Source organism: Poecilia reticulata, chromosome 1 (assembly GCF_904066995.2).
Source record: "Poecilia reticulata chromosome 1, P_reticulata-male-v2, whole genome shotgun sequence".
Lineage (NCBI taxonomy): Eukaryota > Metazoa > Chordata > Actinopteri > Cyprinodontiformes > Poeciliidae > Poecilia > Poecilia reticulata.
The window spans coordinates 13,758,058-13,775,336 of record NC_088830.1 but is presented as its reverse complement, the minus strand read 5'-3'; the positions used below and the strand labels follow the sequence as shown (position 1 = coordinate 13,775,336).

The window sequence follows — 17,279 nt, the reverse complement described above, 5'->3', positions numbered from 1 at the left end:
GACCTGCAACTGTGCATCAAATTTAAATAAGAAACCTTTTAAAAAAACATTGTTTATTTAATATAATAGATGTTTACAGTGTACTGGAGTTAATTTTTGTTCAAAGTAAGTGTCCTGGTTCATTCTAATTATTTTTTTCAAATGATTGCTTTTGCTGAATTTAGCAACAGCCTTTATCCCTTTTTCTTAGAAGCAGAAAAAGTGTAATGTCGGATGTATGAATAAGCTCAACTAAAGACTGAGACATGTATAATTTGCCCCTTGATATTTACTTTAGAAGCATGCACTTATTCCTTGTGGTTCATAATTTGTAATATGTCTGAGACAAAAACTCACTGAACCCAGGATCTTAATCTTGCACTTTATCTGAGATGAGACAGAGATTTCTTTTGTATAATTTTTCTGTCTCTTGGTCTTTGGTTAGAACTTGGTGGAGATTTGATTGGGTTATGGAAAAACTGAAGTGTTTTGTGGGGCCCTTTTCAGCTCCCTACATTTTTATTTGACAATCCTACAGCTAAAAAATAATTCAGCTGTACCCCTGTTGAATGACATCTAGTCTTGTTGCATAATAAGCCACAGACCACTCACATTATTGCTACTTTTTATCTTATCTTATCTAGATATAAGTAGATAGGTATAAAGGTTCCTCTAAAATGTTTTGAGTAAGAAAAACCTTATGTTTTCTTTTCAGAATGCCACAGAGACAAGAAAGTGCCATTGATGCAAGTCATTCAGGGCAATCTCTCCTAATGTTATAAAATCTGCTTGCGTAGGATTGCCACGGCATAGTGCTGACTAATGAAAACAGCCTAGTCAGTTCACCTCTAATAGAAGCTGGAGGGGAGTTCAAGTTCCTAGCCTCCTTAAAAAAGGAAAAATCCTCCATTTTTTTTTGACACATTGTGTTTTGAGATTGAACCATTTTGTATTTTATAAAGATAAACTTGTAAATCTACTAGTTTCTGATTCTGCCCAGCACCAAACGTGACGTTAAAGACTCTAATTTATCAACCTTCCAGTGATCCACTGCCGTGGCCCAGTGTTGCTGCACAGTTGCATGCTGTATTCTGAGAGTTTGTACAGCAGATAGTTGACTGTATCTTTAGGGCTTGTTACTGACATCACTATTTGCACTCCTGATGAAATGAGATCGGTGGAGACGAAGTAAAATCTAGAGACTGGAAGGCATGGTGATTTTCTTCTCTGTTGGCAGGACGTTGATGACTATACTGAATGTTAAAATGTTGTTCCTTTTTGTTTTTCAGCTTAAGACCAGAGAAGAAACACGTTTCAGTACAGCTTCTGGATTTGATGGATCTCAATAAATGTATATAGTTATCCATTAGCTTGAAAATATTTGCAATCACTGGTGACAGTTTTGCCTGTGGAAAAAACACAAGAAAACAATCTTGAGGAAAAAAGGCTGCATGTGTCCAAATAAAGCAAGGAGGACAGACTGAAACATGAAACACAGGAATGGACAGCAGAAGATTACTGCCTGCCATGTTGTTTTCTGAGATGAATCCTCATTCTAATTATCTGAGACAACTGGAACATCATTTCCCCCAAAAGGTGAGGGATACCATGAGTTTTCTGTCATGCCAGCAGCAAAGCATCCTGATACAATCCATGTGTAGGTCTGATTTTCATCCAAAAGAGCTCACTCGCTATTCTACTCAGGAATGAAGAGAGGGCTAGAAACATCACTGAGGAGAAGCGTCTTCTGAAAAACAGACACAATTAGGAGATGATCTGTTTTCCAACATAACAAACAATGACCACAAAGATGTTTTGTTTTTAAGGTATCTGTTTTATTTTTCATTTGTTCCTTGCTTTAATTAGATTCTCTAATCCTATTTTATATATATATATATATATAAAAATAAATCTTGGATTGGCTTGTGTATGCGTGGTTCTAAACTAATAGATGCATTCTATCGCTGAAAGTTTTGGTACGAGGAAACCTCAGAGCTCTCTCAATCCTACTCTTTTGAGAACCAGGATACAAGTTTCTCAAAAAGCGGCAGAATAAACACAAGCCAAGAAATTACAATTAACTCCAAATACTGAAAGGGTAAGACCGTGTCACTGTGAGTCACTGTTTGGCCCAATAGTTGACATCCAGCATGAAATGCTTTAACTTTTTCCCATGTTTTGTAACAACTACAAACTTCAGTGTATTTGATTGGTATTTTATGTGACAGACCAAAACGATGTAGAAGGGAAGTGGAAAGAAAATGGCATGGCCTTGAAATGTTTGTGTTCAGCTTTCTATTACCACCTTTCACAACAATTACAGCTGAAATACGTTTGGTAGATTATCTCCACCAGTTTTTTCTTGTAATTAACACATTTGCCCTGTAGTCTTTCCAGAATAGTTGAAGCTAACACTGGATGGAGCGCATCAATCCCAAGTCTTGCTACAGATTCTCAATTGGATCCATGTCCTGGCCTGGCCATGATGAAAACCAGCACCACTGATGAAAGCTAATTCATGTGACTAATTAAGTCAACGTAATTTAGTTTAGGAGTAAATAAAAAGAGCTGAATATAATTACATATTAATCTTCTTAGATGTTTTTGTTGAAAAATCTAGAAAACCGTGTATCATTTTCCTTCGAGCTATAATTATGAACTAGAACGTTGTTTTAGTGTGCAACAGGAAATCTAAATAAATTACACTGCAGTTTCAGTTTGATACATGACAAAATGTGAAACTACTGGAGAAGAGTGAATAGTTTTGTTTCAGTGGTAGTTGTAATTTACTACCACTATGATTGGAAACAATCGTAGTAGATTTCTGAAACATTGTGTTCTCTAAGTCTTTTTTTTTTTTTTTACTGTTGCCTCTCAGTTCCATATTTTACTATTGTTTTTCTGACCTTCAGATATTCTGTGTAATTTCACTCCAAAAATCAGATTTTATTGAATTGAATGTCCCTGTTAATTATTTCAAGATTAAATATCTAAAAAAAAAACCTTGATAAATTTCAGCACTTGCTTTCATCAGCCCTTAAAATCGGAAGTTAGTTTATTTTCAGTAACAGCCGAATCAAATGTGAAAACAGAGAACCAAGCGGAAGCGCTGCTTCTGCGGTGCGACTTTCCAAACACCAGCAATTAGTTGCTTTAAATTAGAAGCAGAGAAGATCACCAAAGGCGATTGTGAAAGTTATTCGAAATGTTTTTTTATTGCAGTAAAACCAACATACACTCGCACTGAAAGCCCTGGGTAACCCACCGATACGAGGCCACACGTATGTAGCAACCCAGAGTCAGACAGACAGATAAGGAAACACATATCCGGTGTCTCACCACAAACACACATACAGACAGAACCAACACACCCTGCCATTTAAGGCCCTGGCGTTGTTTACTTTTGACCACCGTATTGCTGCAGCAGTCAACCTCTTCACACATTTCTCCACTCAGTCTGTTTTAGGTGTTGTGTAATTTATTGTTTTCATTATTATTATGTTTATTGTTGTCATTATTAGACATCAAAAGCAGGAATCAGACTAATATTTGCTAATGCAACTCATGACAGCAGGATTATAAGAGATCATAGTTATAATTCTAGAAAGATGTTTTTTTTTCTTTGCTTTTTAGTTTAAGTTAAAATGTTAAATGAAGCTTTTTTTTTTTTTCAGTAAAAACGTGTTGACTTCAACTGAAATCCTTCAAACTGGGACCAGCTGGTGTACATGAGCTGAAACGTCCCTCTGCCTATTTTAACTGTGCTGCACTGCCATCTGTAGACCTTCAAAAATAACACAAATTGCTCCATAAAAGCCCTCATTTTCTTTGCCTAATTGCCTCTTACACAACATGCCTAAACAAAGAAAACAGTCAAAATTTGTTTAGCACAGGAAAAACAAAGAGAGAGCAGCCAAAATGTAATTTTCACCTTTAAATGTTTGTTTATGCCCCTCAGGCCAAATATATGTAAGCCAAGTAAACTGTGAGCACTGAATTAGCTGGAGAGAAGCGTGGATTTGTTTGTGTTGTGACAGACAAGTAAATTATCCAAGGTGTTGAACCTGTTCACCTCAGCAGTTCATGATCCTGTGTGGGTGTTTTCACAAAGCACAGTGGATACGGAAAACAGAAATGACGCTCGTATAATTCACAGCGCTTCCGTTTTTTCCACATTTTGCATTTATGACCTTGTTTCAAAAAGAAATTCTATTTTTTTTCTCTCAATACACAAAACACTGCATAATGTAATTTTGTTTTGGAGGAATACATAAGTATTCACAGCCTTAACTCAATATCATAGACAGCAATTAAAGCCGCACGTCTTCTTCAATATGATGCAACACGTTTGGGGTACCTGTCTCTTTCCAGAGTCACTAGAACTCCATCAAGTTGAATGGGAAACATCAGAGTCATGTTCAGACCTTGGAAGAGATGTTTAATCAGATTCAGTCTGATCAGTCAGAGGTTTGGGACTCTGGTTGACCACTCACAGTCATTTAAGGAACTCCTGGAGACACTATTTTGACATCTTGCCCATATACTTGGGACCATTGTCCTGTTGAAAGGTTACCGGGTCATCTATGAGCTGTCACTCCTCACAGTAGTCCTTCCATCTTTACTTCCTTCACCTTTTCAGATGTTGTTGGTAGTGGACTTTCATTGTCAATCATAAATAAAAAAGAAAAACATGTTACATCACACACCGTGAGGCAAATAGGCCTTAATCTGTATTGCATCTGGTCATATATAATTTGAGTCCTCTTTTGGACTTTACTTGAAAAAACAGCTTGGTTGATTCCAGACTAAGAAATGTCTGAGGGTATTTTAATCCCTGTCTGAGGAACAGACTTCAGTAAATCCCGCTTTAAAAGGTAATTTAATCTAGTAGAAGTTGTTGTCCAACGTTTCGTTAATTAAATGGTACAACAGCCTGCCATAATGGGGCGCCGTCGTAAAGCGCGCATACGTCATAAGTGTGCGTTTGGTTTATCAGCTGACGCTCAATGTCCTCTTGCATGTGTTTTTCTACGGTAGCAGTTAAATCCCTCACTAACTATAATGCACAGAGCAGCGCACACGGCTTTCTGTGACTGGCCTCAGTTTGTCAGACCAGCGATGATCCGACAGAGTTTAAAATGCACAGGTGAGCTGCTGGTTTATCAGCGTGAAGCTAAAATGCTAAAAACACAAACCTAAGATAGCCATGATGTAACTGTCAGCTTGGCATCATGACATTGTCTTTGAAGTTAGATTGTGAACGTGCTTAAAACAAAATTTAGCTGTTTGATATTACTGAAATATTTTTTATTCAGTATTAAATCTGCCACTATTTTCCCCCTGCAGTTAGAGATGGACACCATCTTTGAAGGATTTCCTCAAGTTACTCATGTTTACATTATAATGTTTACACAGGCTGCCTCCAGAACAGCGCTCGTGCCTACAGTGTTGTTCCTGCGCCGCGCGACAGCGCGGAGAAGGAGATGATGCACCGGATGCTGCGCGTGGATCACGCGGGTGAATACGGTGCTAATCGCATCTACGCCGGGCAGATGGCAGTGTTGGGCCGGTCCAGAACTGGACCACTCATCCAGGTAAACATGCCATAGAAAACCTACAGGTGTCAAAACCCCATTATGTCTAAAAGTAGGTTCGTGAGCGGATCGTTCAAAAGAGTTGGCTGTCACTACAAAAGGTCTCATGTTAAAGAACATTAAAATATATTTTAAATAGTGCAGAGGTCGTATATGCTGGTCAAAAATTGATAGTTGGAGCATTTTAAAAAGTTCCATTCTGTGGTCATGTATGTTTCTCAATTTATATTGAAACTTATGAAAGGTTATGCCCACAAATAAATAAATAAAAATGTTCAATGCTCAAAGAATGACACCATCATCAGTTTATTAACCTAGCAACTGCTTTTCTCAGCCAATATGTTGTTCGGTATTTGAGAATATTGCATTTAAACCATTAATAACAGTGAGAAAATGTTCACAGTAAGACCAAAAAAAAAGACTTGGGGTTTATAACTTTTCATTTGTCAGATCAATTTTTTTTATTAGATATGTACTTAAATATTTTAGTAGATTTAAAAGAAATGAATCAAAATTTATACTTTTCAGTTAAATTATTTTGTCAGATCAAGCTGAATGGTACGAGTAATATTTTAACCTTTTTGTTTGTTTTTTAAGCAAATGTGGGATCAAGAAAAGAAACACCTATCAAAATTCAACGAAATCCTTGCTGAGAACAGAGTTCGACCCACGGCTCTCCTGCCACTCTGGAACCTGGCTGGGTTTGTTTTAGGTTGGGGCAGCAGATAAATATACAGTGTCTGTATAGCTGTAACGTAGACAAAAAAAGACAATAGATAAGTAAAAACACAAAATCTCTCTTGACACAGCTGGTAAAAAAGACAAGATTACCGTTTTATTTGTATTAATCTCTCTTGTTTTGCACATCCTCCAGGGGCGTCCACTGCTCTCCTGGGTAAAGAGGGGGCCATGGCATGCACAGTGGCAGTGGAGGAGAGCATCTCTGAGCACTACAACAGCCAGATTAGAGCGCTGATGGAGAGTGACCCAGAGAGATACACTGAACTGTTACAAGTGAGGGCCACACTTCAGATGTTTGTACTTTGTGTTTAACTTTAAGCAAAAAGGTATTCGAGCAAGACCCCTGCAAACTGACTGAAGCCAAACTCAACGATGACACTTATTAACAATATTTTATCCTTACTTGTTTTATCTAAATCGAGACTAGGAATAAAGTCTGCAAATATTTGAAGTTGTTCAGAAGAAGTTGTTCTGTGCCGTATGTCATGTAATATCTATAGTTGACTTGATTAATTAACCTGAACTCGGTTCTGTTAATGATAACGCAAAACTCTCGTATTTCCTGCCTGATCGAATAACATTATTCTCCATGACTGGTTTGTTTAACATCATCAAGAAAACGTGTGGGACACATTTTTTTATGAACAAATTATACAATTTATTTAGTAATCTGCACCAAGAAGTGATGTAAAAAGTGTTCATTTGTGGTTCCCTTCAATAGGTGATAAAGGAATTTAGAGATGATGAAATGGACCATCATGACACTGGTTTGGAGCATGACGCCGAATCAGTAAGTGCATTTCTATTATCCACATGAAAGTTTTCTCAACAAATCATGTCTTGGACAGTTGAGTCTTCAATCCATATGGGTGATTTTAAATAAACATATTTAATATAAGTACATACAAGCTGTGTAGTTTTAAAAAAGTAAAATGTGTTTCTTGTGTTTATTTTTTTCAGCTACCTGGATATTGGCTGCTAAAAAACGCAATCCAGCTGGGCTGCAAAGCTGCGATATACGTTTCTCAACGTGTCTGAATTTTAGCTTAAACACAACAGAATTCCTTTTTTTTTTTTTTTTGTTCTCTCTGTTGGAAATGTTTGTTTGACGCAGTCATCGATGAATGAAGGACCTTGTGACGCAACACATTGTTGTACCTTTACCAGATGTGACATTTGGTATACATACTTTAAAAAAAAAAAGACATAAATAACTGAGTTCTGACTTCATCATTGCGATGCATTGATTATGCTTCAATTTATCTGTACAGCTGCTTAAATGCATCAATGTTATTTTCTCAAATGTTTGGTTTTAGTATTGCATTATCAGGAAAGCTAAAACAAATTTTTGTGTTGTTGGTGGCAAAGTTGGTTAACTCTCTTTAAATAAATAAGTCCATAAATTATGTTTAACATGATGTTGCATCATTTTCTGTTTGTCTTGGTCAAAAATGTGAAAAGCTTAAATGCACACGGGATGTTGATGCTCACGCTACACCCTTCCACTCATCTTTCACATGTAATAGTTCATGAATCAACTTGTCATTCATCTCAAGCCGCTAAGCGCACAGCTGTTCAGGGTACATTAGGCCACTGAGCACAAAGCATGGCGTAAACGCAGAGAATGCCCAGAGCAATTTGTTCATAAAATAAATGCTCTGTACCACAAAATCTGACATACCACAACTAATGAAAAAAATACATTAGGCGACATGTAAAATATCTATAGACTTAAACTTTTTCACACTTTGCCACTTTACAGAAAAAGCTTAAATGCCGTCAGATCTCAACCAGATCTTGCTGATGAAAAGTAATCATCCACTTTCCTCAATTTGCTCAAGTTGGGTTCATCACGATACAACCTGGTCGACATGTAGGTTTAGGATCATTGTCCTCCTGGAAAGTGAACTTCCGCTCCATCCCCAAATCCTCTGAAAAGTTTTGCTCAAGGCTTATCATATCTGATGAGCATATCTTCCCGTCATCTCCGCCCTGCTGAAGAGAAGCATCATGATGCCTCCTCCACCGTGTTTAACCATGGAAATGGTGCATTCACTGGTTATCTTTTTACTACGCAATGCATGGCATTTTGATGGATTAACCAGCTTTGGGAGTTGGGACCGAATACAAATGCATACCAACTTTTTGGATTTCTTTTGCAAAAAACTTTCTCTTTCCTTCCACTTCTCAATCAAGGACTACTTTCTTTTGGTCAATCACACAAATCCTCCCCCCAAAAAAATAGATTTAAGGTTTGTGATTGTAAGGTGACGATGTGCAAAAGTTTAAGGCGTATAAATGTTTTTGTAGTTACATGATCAGCTGAGGTCAGTCGCCACACATGAGCGACACAAGACAACGGGGAGCCGTGAAATTCAAAGGTGGATCGTTTCGCATCGTCTCTGCCCCAGATTAATGGCGCTGAGAGGTTTACAGCGAGGTGTAACTGTTTAAATAAAGCAACACATGTACAGCTCCATTCCTAGCTGCATTCTGGGTGACGAAGTCACCACCGCATAAAGACCAGAGTGATGGCTCCGTTAAAGAGCTGATATTATTAACCAAAATTCTTTAATACCACAAATAAATGAACAATGTCCACCATGTAGTCCAAGTGTCTGGTAATGCCTGCACAGGCACATTTTAAGACAATCGAAGAAATCATTCCTGCTCCTGTAAATGTCAGGAGTTCATGTGCACGGTTTCTCAGAATCGCTTCCAGAGGAATCTGCTGAATTACTGACTCAGAAACTGGCAACAACAAGAATGTAGCGAGCAGTAAAACTTTTACCAAACTGTGACTGTCTTGCTATCCGTGAATAATTGATGTTGTAAATTTTGAATAGCACGGACAATACAAATCACCATACGTCATTAAAGCTTTCGGATACAGACTGTAATACTTTTTGGCTCTTCTACCCGCAGTCTGTCAGTCTTTCGGCTTTGCAGAAGTTCATAGTGAGTAATGGGTAGCATGAAAATAGTCAGATGGGAATTTAGCGGATAAAGGTGAGCTTTAATATCCTAGCAAAAACACTTGATGGTAAAAATGACAATTTTCATCCGTCACTTCTTTGTTTTATAATTGAATTGATATGAAATGGGGGTGGCAATGGCAAATGGAATATTATACATTTCCTTCCAACTTCCCTCATTAAGTGCAGTCCATTTACAATTTACACTTGGGGCTTCAACTCATGAGCTTGTAGTTTTACCATATTAAATAGAGAAATAGAGAACTGTAACATAAGGTAAAAAACTGCTCAATTTTCCCCTTTCAAATAACTGTTTGAATAGTTGTAAAGAAAATGGATGCATGGATAAACAAGTGGAAGAAAACGAAACAATATGAACCATATATAATAAAATTATATTACACAAATTTTACACTTCTTGCCGTTTATGATTGTGACATAACACAAGGCACACTAAAACAAAATCATATGCTTGTTTTTAAATAGAATGGAAAATAATTAATACAGCCACATTCTATAATTAAATTAATATTGCTCTTCTTTATCACCTCCGTGTCACTAGAGAGGCTCAATCATCGTAGAGGACTGATTCGTAACTTACTGATTTGTTTTATGCTGCAAGACATACGCTGTTCATCTGTTTATGTGACTAGTTAACCCCTGGAAAAATCTCTGGTGAGTCTGAGGAGTGAATGTAGCTATGAGAGCGACCACATGTCCACATGTCTTCATAGCGTGAGGTGACAACACATGATGTAAAGGGCTGACATCATTTCAGCTGGAATCTCTGATTTATGGTCTGTCATGCAGTGACATCTACCATCTGCTTTGAAGAAAGACAAAAACAACACAAACCAAGGTCAGTCTTCTAGGAAGGTTGGTCAGTGTAAAACGTATTTGTTGTCTGAATGCTAGTGGCACAATGTTTTCTACATATAATGAAAAGAAAAGTAATAATAGACTACAGATGTCTGGCAACTGCAGTCCAAAAGCAAGCATAAAAGTTACATTCGTTTTTGTAACAAGCTACACACAAAGAAAAAATAATGGATTTAGATTGAAATGTAGGCAAAAAGATACACCTTTCACAAATTATATAACAAGAATATGTGTGGTATGAATATATGTATGTGTTAAATAAAACCCAAATACTTATCTACAGCTTTGATAAATCCCAAGTATGAATATATTTAACAATATTACAGAACATCTGTTTACAAAACAAGATGCAATTAATTTTGCACCAACCAATTGACCACTTTGGGGGCCAGTTTAGTGCAAGAAAAAAAAAAAATCAGAAACAAAAACTTTTTCTTTGTCTTGTCTACCAACATTACTAAATTAGAGTGATTCTCCCGGTATCACGTAAGACCCAGTTGTCGCTGAGTTTGTTTCAGCTTTCAATCAGACGGCAGAGCTCACGCTGAGTGCCAGAGTTAAGCGTTGCGTGACCCTCTTCAATAATATCTATCAGTGCAATGACAGGCCTGTTGGTTTGTTCAGCATAACTCCGAGGCCAAGCTAATGCCATGACATGAGACCAAAAGACATTCAAAAACACGCTCTCTAGCACAACAGGGCATAACTGAAGGTTGAGAACGAACGCTTCTCCAGCCCGGTCAAGATTACGGTTCAAACGTTTGCAGGAATAACTATATTAGTATGTTTTTTAATCATTAGATTATTTTTTTTCAGTTTAACATTTACACATTTTTTAGCTAATTAAAATCAGAAAAATGTTTTTGTCCATTTGCCATTAGTCTCCTTTGTTGATTTCTCTGAAAGTCCAATATACTAAATTTCATCAAAATATTGTATAATATTAAAAAAAGCAAAGAGCATCATGAGGACAAAGATGGGTCAGGGATCAGGATGTGTGGGAGAATAAAGCAGGGTTAGTTTATACAACTATACTCCACGATTTAAATATTTCATGGTTCACTGCTCAGTTCATCCACTGCAACTACAAGCCTATACAGGAAATTTGGAAGTGTTCCATCAACTCCTACGGAGTTAAATTCAACATTTTGAAAGTGTCTATTTTGGTCCACTCTGGATGGTGTAGAAATTACATTTTTGAAAGTGTTATTTGTGATATAGTTGAATTAACACTCACAGTAGTTGAAATTAAACACATCAGTGTTGACTTACTCAACACTAGTGTATTTTGTCAGAACACCATGAACGTGTTAGTGTAACACAGAACAGTGTAAAGTATATATATTAATATAGAAATCTGAGTTTTGAAATACTACTGGCAGGGTATGCTGTGGTGGCGCGGGGTTTAAGCACAACCCTCATATGAAGGCTCTAGTTTTCAATGCGGCTGTCGTGGGATCGCTTCCTGGTCTTCCCCTTCTCTCATTACCCACTTTTTGTCAATTTACTACCTAATGAAAGCCACTAGAGTAATTAAAACCTTTTTTTCCCCAGAAACTACTGGCCATCAATAATCCCCAAATTCATTTTAAGACATTAGATGCAACTTGAATCTACAAAAACACCAGTACCATTTGCAGTATGTAATCTGCTTTCATTTCAAAACATCAAACATCAAACAAAGGTCATTCATTCATGGTACTTTGCACTGAAGGTGAAGTGTGCTTTGAAAGTTCATTGGAAGCGGCCATGGATGGTCTTGTAATCACTGATGGTGAAGTGTCTTTGGTGCTGCTCTTGTTTTCACCAACATGAAGGAGGAAGACTTCCAGCCTGGAAGCAAAAACAGGAAATATAGCAGAAACATTAGAATAATAAATAAATATTTTTAAAATGAAGTTTGAACAAAACTAATCAGTGTGTGTCACCGTCATATTCATTCAAATTGCTCTGCCCACCCTGTTTACAAGATAAAGCATAAAAAAGTCAGAAATTATTACTAAAGAAATTAGTCAGCTTATTGAAAAAAATTGACAGCATTAAAAGTCGTGCCAAACTGTCTGAAGAAATGTGTTGAAGTCATCATAACAGGCTTCAGTGACCAACATGACACACTAACAAAGAAAAAACATTTTGGCAGTTTTTAGATATGCTACAGGTATAAAATACCAGAGTCAAATGGCTCAATTGCCTCCTCATTGCGTAGATGTGTTCTCCAGAGTCCTGCTAATCACTTAATTATTGTATTCAGGTGTGGTGCAGCAGCGGCACATCTAAATGTTGCAGGACAGTGGTCCTCCAGGCCTGGAGTTTGACACCTGTGGCATAGATCAAGCCAATCCCCCATTTTGCAGCACAGCCACTTCCCCGTTTTGGAGTCTACAGCCAAAAACTTAAAGAAAACGACCTCCGCAGCTAAATAATGTTAACTCAAATGGCCTCCAGATTTTCCTGATAGTTTCAATGTTCGGTTAAGATAACAAATAGTCATATATACCATGATATCCAAACAAATAAACATACGTTAAGCGAACTGTGTATATGAATCGATACTCTTGCGTAAACTGAAAAATAATGCCTCCATAAAAAATAGTCAAAAATATAATCATTTTAACATGGAACTTACCTTGTTATAATAATCTCCACACAAGACGCCATACTGCTGCCTCTGCTCCTCCAAACATGTGACGCAGTAGCGGAACAAGACGGAGTTGGCCGGGGGGCGGGACTAAAGACCGGGCCCAAATAATAAAGCTCATGATAATTTAACTTTACAATATGGACATGCCCGCAATAGCGGAGCTAACAAGTTTCATCACCAGAGAGAGCGGCTTTGTCATTTTTGAAGTCCATCTGACATGAAGTACAACAAACCAAGAGAAGAACAGAAACATCAGGCTGCAGGTCACTAATGAAACAACACAAATTCAAAACATGCTAACGTGGGCCGTAGAAATGCTCTAGCTAGTTTGCCATTTGTTGCCAAGTGACTGATGATGACGTTGGTGACAAGCTTTACCCAGAATGCACCTGGAGACAATAATGACGACTCATTTGTAGTTTTGTGTGTCATAAAGTTAAATATAAGAGTGAAAATAAAACCAGTCATGTAGCACAACATTTTATTCAATATTTAACACCCACTATGTCACTAAAATCAGTCAGTCAGGGCTCTCCTTTCCAGTTCTTGTCAGATGTGATTAAAAAAAAAAATTGAATCCCTAAAGGCATGTTCTGCCTCCCATTTGGGCTCCCTCTAGGTCCCCTCTGCTGCAATTCTGCTGCTACCTGTAGCTCCTTCCCTGAGGTGTGATGTCACAAATATGTTACAATTGTGGGAGGAACTGTCTGATGTTGATTTCTAAATCAACATCAGACTGAGTTACTGTTGGTGTTAATTTAGAAATCAACAATGGAATGGATTGCTTTTTGTTGAACTCTTTAGTGAGTGTTAGGGAAACTAATACTCACTAATACTCATGTTGTTGAATTAACATTGTATTTTTAACATACAACACTTACACTGGAAATCTAACACTTTTGAATTTGCTGTGTACCGAGGTTCCTTATCTGAACTAAGTACTGAGACCAGGGCCGCATTAATCAGACGGGCAGCAGTGTGACCCCATGGTAACTCTGGTAGAGCTCAGGTGGAAAATTTGCAGCAGGATGGACAAAACTTGTGGAGTTTTGAGCTCCCCAAATCTGAATTTTAAGGAATTGTGGCAAGAAAACGATAAGTTGTTGTTATCACAGCATACAGACAGTGGTTACAAAGTGGCTTGAGGACAATATAGTCATTGTTTTGACGTGGCCATCTCAAAGTGAAAAATGTGCTATGAGAAGCTTGTAGGAAACCCAAAACAGTTGACCAAATTGTTTTGCAAGAGCAATGCAACCATACAAGCAGAAAATGTATGGAAGCTTATGACACTTCAGTCATTAATAAATAAGTCTCTGACATATTCTTTCTATCATTATCCATTTTGGTAATTCTATCTGACCTAAAACGAAATGAACGTGGCCTAATTTAACTTCAGACCCTGAGGAACAAAAAACGGAGAATGTTTCATTTTGTACAGTGTATGTGAACTTCTGGCTTCAACTGTATGTCGTTCAAGCTGGTTATGGTTATCTCCAGAGTATGCAGGATTACAGGTGTGACACCTAAACTCCATGCTGAACATATTTTCCCCGGCTGGAGGTGTGTGTGGCATGCTATTAAGATGGACAAAACGCACGGTTGGTGGTGAGGGGATCAGCAGAACGAGGTGAACCCTAAAACTCTTATCGCCATCCGTCCCCCCCCGCCCCTCTCTAGGCATCACTGAATCCAACACCTCATATCCCTGCTGTCGACCCCTCCTCCATTCATCACTGTGATGCATTGGCCGTTTGCAGAAGGCCCCTAAACACCTGGTTTCATGGATGGTTTCGTCTGCGCCACCTGCTCGCCTCCTGCTGCGGCCCAGCACCTCACGCCGGTGCTGCTAAGGCTGTCTGTCATGCTCGTTGATTCAGTGTTGAGCTCTGGCGGTGTTATTCAACCCAGGTCCCATTTCTCTCGCCTGTGGCTTCTTTTCGTGTGGCTTGTAAAGATGCCACTCTTAACTCCCATTAATCACAATCCTGTTTGTTAAGTTGCGCACTCCGCTGCCGGTGACGACGCCGATTCAGGGAGATTCTCTGATTGTCGACGTCACGAATGAGGCAACGAGGAGCGAGGCGAGGTGTGATTGTTTCAGCAGTCTTAGTGCCATGGGGGGAGGGGAGGGGAGGGGAGTTTTAATGTTTTAATGTGGTGTTCTTGGTGTGCTAAAAGATAAATCTTTTGATTGTAGCACTCTTGGATTTTGAACCTACAGCTCGTTGGGTCGTGACCTTTCTCTGCCGCGGTGCGGTCACAAGAATCCAGCACATGACTGCAGTCCCTGGCTCGTTGTTCTTTGAAGTTATCAGCCGAGAAATATTCCAGCTCACGGCCGAGCCCTAAGGCTCCCGAGGCCGGCGATGACACACATGCTGAACAGACAAAGTACCCGGACCACCCGGGCTTTAGGTGTCCTGACCTTGGAGGCTGGCTGTGAAAAATAACAACACAAGGGGAGAAAGAATGCCTCCAATGTTGTGCAGGGGGTCACGCTACTGCCCCATCAGGGTGAAGTTCAGCATGTCTTATGATGAGGCCCTGATGATTTATTAAAAAAAAAAAAGTTTATCAGCAGTAATGGACCCCACTGCCAAAGTGTGTCGGTTCTGTTTTGTTATGTGTTTTATCGGTATGCTCAACCTAAGTGGGAGAGTGTCTGACAAGATGAATCGTTGGAGAGCATAAGTTCACTTTAATCTATTGATCAAAAGCCTGGTTCGAAAAAAAAAAGATATCATTCTGTCCTCTCCAATTTTGAAGAAAAACAAAAAGTCTAGTAATGCCTCCGCTTTCTATCGACATTCTGGTGAAACAATGATAGATTTACAACAAGTGCTTTCATTTTTCAGCTGTTTCAGGTATCTGCTAAACAGATTGTTGCGTTGATTTCTGGGAAGACAGATGGTGGTGTGCATGCTTCAGGACAAGTGAAGGAATGAAGGATTGTTCAGCTCAGTAGATCAAATTTGCTATAGGCCTTGGCTACATTTGCACTGCGCGTGGGTGTATAGACTCACTATAATTTTTTTTGTAGCAGCTTTGTTTCTCTCTGGCTATTGTTGAAAGTAGATGAAATACCACAAGTATCTTAAAAATGGGACAGCGTTTTAATCTGCCCTTTTTTTATCATCTCTTATGCGATTGTACAGCCCCCTTCTTTTCCGATACCAAAAGTCAAACGATCCACCTGTCAATCAGACTCATTTGGGCTTTCATCGATTGGATCAATTCTATCTTGGATTCTGTGGTTTATTCATCTTCACATATTTAGACACGTACACACACCGCAGTCTTCGGACTTTTTTCAAGGTCCCACGCAGTGCCTGTAGCACCGCCCTGTAGCCTTTGGCCTTCCAAGAGATCATTATTTTCCGTGATTGACACTTTGGGATGGTGTGCATTTCATTGATGAGAATTTTAGAGCCCTGCGGCTTGTGATCCTTCAGCCATCGTTGGTACGTCACCCTAAGGCCATCTGAGAGAGGGTACGGTTGCAGATCACTTTCAAATACTCTGTCACTTTCATCACCAGAACCCAACAAAACTAACCAGCCGACCCGGGGAATCCGCAGACACTGACCTGGACAGGCAAGAAGCTGCAGGTAAAGACAGATCATCTGCACTGCACAAAATCTTTTACTTTGTAGGTTAGAAATGGTTAAACTTGACTCGTTTAGGTTCAATCAGAGGTTTTGGAGATTTGCAAATGTTTTCTGTGGTGAAGAAATATCTTGTGATGCGATTTGGATTTGGTTTATGTAGCACTAGTCACAGTTAGCTGTTTTAAGGCACTTTACAAAAAACCCCAAAGGAAAACAAATTAATATGCAGAAATGTATAGTCAAACCTGTAATAATTCATTCATACAGATTCAGAGTCAAACACATATATTCCACATTGTTCTTAGTTTTAATTATTGCACGTTAGGTTCAGTTTATTATTCCAGTTTATTATTCAAAGCAAAAGACACACAAAACAATTAACTTTAGCTCGTCTGTTTCATCACCTTTAGGTTTGAAAATGCTGCTTAAATAATTTCTTTTTCTTTGCTAACATTCTTGCATTTTCATTGACTTAGATTCAAAGCAGAACGGCCAATTCCAATTTTGCATTCAGAACAATATTATTAGAGAATCTACGAATAGCAATTTAAATATTTTCTTTTACAGTTCCTGTAATTAGCAGTCATCATGTATTATTATTATTATTATTATTATTATTATTATTATTATTATTATTATTATTATTATTATTATTATTATTATTATTATTATTATTTCAGGAGCAGAGTTAACATAATGGGACGGTGTCATAGGAGCAGTTGCTTTAAAACATGGTTTTACTATTATTTTTGCAACAAAAGCAGAATGATGGATATTTTAAAATGTGTTTATTAACTCTAATGAGCAATCATCAGCCATTAGCATTTCTAAAAGCTCACTCTCTGAATGTGTTTTTCCC

At 38.2% G+C, this 17,279-nt stretch overlaps 1 protein-coding gene and 1 long non-coding RNA gene across 2 annotated transcripts; one reads left to right on the top strand and one right to left on the bottom strand.

Moving 5' to 3' along the window:
• The first annotated feature begins 4,949 nt into the window (after positions 1–4,949).
• Positions 4,950–7,727, top strand: coq7 (coenzyme Q7 homolog, ubiquinone (yeast)). Its single transcript, XM_008409169.3, has 6 exons — positions 4,950–5,125; positions 5,395–5,573; positions 6,171–6,285; positions 6,448–6,587; positions 7,036–7,104; positions 7,275–7,727. The coding sequence occupies exons 1-6, from the start codon at positions 5,041–5,043 to the stop codon at positions 7,350–7,352; spliced, it is 666 nt and encodes a 221-aa protein (XP_008407391.1). The 5' UTR covers positions 4,950–5,040; the 3' UTR covers positions 7,353–7,727.
• A 1,938-nt stretch (positions 7,728–9,665) lies between these two features.
• LOC145551543 (uncharacterized) lies at positions 9,666–13,443 on the bottom strand. The gene is made up of 3 exons (XR_014087420.1): positions 12,795–13,443; positions 11,871–12,001; positions 9,666–10,112 (listed from the first exon to the last, which is right to left on the bottom strand). It is a non-coding gene; the product is annotated as an uncharacterized LOC145551543 (long non-coding RNA).
• Positions 13,444–17,279: the final 3,836 nt, after the last annotated feature.